A 4,154-nucleotide genomic window follows, 5' to 3' on the forward strand; every position below is an offset into this window, starting at 1 on the left:
TTAAAATACTATTTAGAATCATATGTATTTAAAGACATATTAAAGAATCCACCACAACCATCATTTTCAAATAGTTATTATGAGAAAGTAGATATTGATTCAAAATTAGATAAAATAAATACAAAAACAACAAGTATGAATTTTATTCAGAAATTAATAATCTTATTATTTCAACAAGAGATTCTCACTTAGCTTTTAGTATAAAAAATGGAAATGATTTTAGCATCAATAAAAATAGTGAATTAACACTTTTCTATTATTTCCTTCCATTTTCAATAAATATTGATAATGATAAGAAAATGTATTTAATTCCAAGGTATTTCTTCAAATCTAGATATGTGAAACCACCAAAAGAAATAGGAAATAATGAGTATGAACCAGTTAAAACAATAAATGGAGAAGATCCATTTAATATTATTCGTGAATTTGGAAAGAAATATTCAGCTTTAAAATGTCCACATGCACAATTTACAGAAGCAAAAGGTGATTTTGTTGAAGGTGATTTAAGTTATTTACCATTGACAAAAGAATATTTAAATACACCAATAAGTATTACATGGGAAAATGGAGAAAGTGTGAATGTTAATTATAAAATATATAGAGAAACAGCAAGTGTATCAAATAGCAATGAAAAACTAAAACAAGGAATTAGAAAACCATTAACTGAAGAAGAAACAAAAGATATAATCAATACAAAGAAAGCACTCGATGAAAATGATAGAATTACAAGAAAATTTACATCAAAAGATAATAATATTCATTGTACACTTTCTGTGAATGGTGTAAACACATTAGTAGTTCGATCTTTTGATACAGAAGTCAAAGAGTCATATGAAGAAACAATTTCAAATTGTATTGATTTATTTGATTCTAATAATTATCCTATTCAAGTCATATTCCCAAAGAATGGAGGAGGATATAGTATTTATTCACAATGGATAGAAAAGATATTATCACCATATGATGATGTTAATTATATAGTTTCATTGAGAGAATCAGACTACACAAAGCATGTGTTAAAAACAGGATTTGCTGTAAATTTATATGATCCAAAAACATGCCAACAAAGAAGAAGTAAATGGACAAGTATAATTCCCATAATAAATTCATTCCCACTTGGAGGTTGGTACTCAAATCCAAATATTATTAAATATGGTGATGTTGAACATAAAGTTACACAGCCATCAATTGAAGTTTTTCCAAAAATGAAATTAATGAAACATCCAAGAAAACCAACAGAAATAGTAGTTTATACAGATTCATTTTGTTATTCAGCATGTTCATTGGTAACAAAAGGATTAAAAGAATGGGGAGGAGCTATTCTTGTAGGATTTGATGGAGATCCATATGGTAAAGATGAAGAATTTGAAGTAGGATTGTCACCAACAGCTGTTATTGAATCTGTTCCTTTACTCCCTCATATATGGATGGGAGTATATGGATATAATCTTGGAATAAGTTTTGGAGAAAAATACAGATATAATTATGAATACAATGAAACAATTCCTAGAGAATTTTTAACTGATATGATTGATGAAAGAGTGAATATTTATCAATTTTCAAATTATAAGATAAATGAATTTGAAGAAGAAACAAAGAAAATAATAGAAAAGTATAAAACAAAATGTAATCCAAAGAATAAAAGATTAGTTAAAAGAGATAGTATATGTGATAAAGAAATTAATATTGAACATGGGCATGGAGGATATGAATGTGGAGATAATGGAGAGTGGAGTTCAAAATGCGTACTAGCTTATTGTGATTCAGGATATAAATTTGATTATATCAACAACAAATGTATTAAAGGCATTTGTTCAAGTGGAATGCCAATAATGACAGTAAACCTAGTCATGATAATACTTGGAATAATCACATTAATTCTCTAATTGAAGAAGGTTTAATTTGAAATATAATTTTTTGTTTAATGAAATAACGATGAATAAAGGAGGAAATAACGAACAAATAAATGAAACTTAACTAAATGACAATTTGTATGATAGAAACAATATTTTCATATTTCATATGGTATATTTGTTTGAAATGAAATAAAAAAGAATAAAACATAATTTTAATTAACCATATATTCAAAATAAATAATACAAAATGTGTGAAAATAATTATAATTATAGTTCATTATTTCATTGTCATTTATTTCAATTTATAGAAAATATAAACATTAAAAACAATAAAATAAAATCAAATTATTGTTTTGATCAATATTCTTCATTTCCTTCATTATAATTTAGTACTTTCTCTATTTCATATATTTTATGATGAGTTTTACGTTCAGACTTAGTTCGTGGATTAACAACATATCTATTATCTTCTGTAACAATAATTCCTAAATATTCATTAATATCAATTTCATCAAATAGCCATTCTCTTTGCAATACTATTTTAAGTTTGAGTAAGTTGATAAAATCATTTGATAATTTTTGAACTTTTTCTAACACACTTAATTGTTCTTTAAATGATTCAATTTCGTATGTTAATTTTTGTGCCTCAACAAAATTATTAAATGACGAATGTAATTTATCTAATTGTTCTGGAGTAGGTTTGATAGCTTTTAATGCTATTCCAAGTGGTGTATTATTTAATGCAAGTGAATGTAATGAATTAATTTGTTTGTTTGTATTAGATGATTGAATTATTTCTTTATTTTCTTTACTATTTGTTTCAATTTTTGGTGGATTAGTATTCTCTTTTTTATCATCTTTTTGTTGTTCATTTGTATTTTCTATTTTATTTTGTGTAAACATATAATCTATTATATCTTTTATTTTAAATTGCTGTATCAATGAGTCAATATTATAAATTGAAACGGCAATATCTGTTATAGATTCTACTTTCTCTATGATTACTTTTCCAACTTCAGTTGCTGCGTTTCCCAATAACTTTTCTCTTTCTTCTTTTTTTTCATTAATTTCTTTTTTCTTTTTATCTATTGAATCTTGAATGTTATCTAGGTTTAAACTCTGTGCTGTTTTTATAATCTTTTCTAATGTGAATTTACTGAATGAATATTCGTTTGTAAGAATCTGTACTTCTGCATCTAACCTTTTATTAATCTTTTTATAAAATTCTCTCACATTTGAACTTTCAATAAATATTGTTTTACATTTTCTATTATCAACAAGAATTTTACATCGACTCACTGTAATTCCAAGAAGAATTTGTGTATTTGTTAAATACAAATGTTTGTATTTAATAGCAAGCTGATTCAATCTTTTCCTAAGATTTGTCATTGTTTTTAATTCTTCATATGATTTGTCGCTTAATAATTCTTCTTCTCTTGTAAGATAATAATTCACTCTATTAATTACAAAACAAAAACACATTCTTCTCCATTCATCTACTGTTGGTTGAATTATTTTTTCACACCCATACAAAAATGTATTTAAATCATTCAATTTTTCATCTTTACTTTTTTCGTAAGATGACATTATTTCAAATAATTTTGATTCTAATTTTTGATAAAATTCATTATCACAAACTGTCATATATTCACTCTTCCCATTGAAATTCTTTTCAATACATATAGCACATATTTTACCTGTTTGTATTTCACTTCCATATTTTTCAATTAATTCTTTTGTTTTATAAACATGATATGCTAGTTGAAAGATTCTATCGGTGTTTTCTTGTACTTCTGAAGATAAAGCTCTTGCAAATATACATCCCCAAATTCTGACTATTTGGTATTGTCCATATCCTGGAATTAAACCAATACCAGCTCCCTTTAAAGCTCTCACCACTACATTATCTGTTTCTCCTTTTTCTGCAACTTGTTTAACAAACATTTTAGCAAAATCTGGCATAATAATGTAATGTTCTGAAATTTCATTTTCTAACCAACGATTTAAAACTGTATTTATTTCCCTTAAATGGTTATTGAAAAAAACAAGATATTCCTTTCCATCAATTTGAAAATGTACATCAGGTTCAACAACAACTTAATTTTCATTTTCTGGTGCGTTTTGAAGTTTTACACTTATTTTATGAAATTGAACTAAATTTTGTGGATAATGTTCTTTGAGATAAGCTATTTCTGCACTTCTTTTCATTCTTTCTGTATTAGAGTGTTTTGTAAGCATTTGTTCTGAATTATCAAGTTTATCGTTTTCTTTTTATTTCATATTATTCATATTTATCGT

At 25.3% G+C, this 4,154-nt stretch overlaps 2 protein-coding genes across 2 annotated transcripts; one reads left to right on the plus strand and one right to left on the minus strand.

The window, feature by feature from the left end:
* Positions 1 to 299: 299 nt before the first annotated feature.
* Positions 300 to 1,886, plus strand: EHI_047510 (uncharacterized protein; the record flags this gene model as incomplete). Its single annotated transcript, XM_001914291.1, has 1 exon — positions 300 to 1,886. One exon carries the CDS (start codon positions 300 to 302, stop codon positions 1,884 to 1,886), a length of 1,587 nt encoding a protein of 528 aa, XP_001914326.1.
* Positions 1,887 to 2,213: 327 nt separating this feature from the next.
* EHI_047520 (uncharacterized protein) lies at positions 2,214 to 3,818 on the minus strand (the record flags this gene model as incomplete). Its single annotated transcript, XM_001914292.1, has 1 exon — positions 2,214 to 3,818. The coding sequence occupies one exon, from the start codon at positions 3,816 to 3,818 to the stop codon at positions 2,214 to 2,216; it is 1,605 nt and encodes a 534-aa protein (XP_001914327.1).
* Between the last annotated feature and the right edge of the window lie 336 nt (positions 3,819 to 4,154).

This window comes from Entamoeba histolytica, genomic scaffold, assembly GCF_000208925.1.
Source record: "Entamoeba histolytica HM-1:IMSS scf_1104750517031 genomic scaffold, whole genome shotgun sequence".
In the NCBI taxonomy this organism is placed as follows: Eukaryota; Evosea; order Mastigamoebida; family Endamoebidae; genus Entamoeba; species Entamoeba histolytica.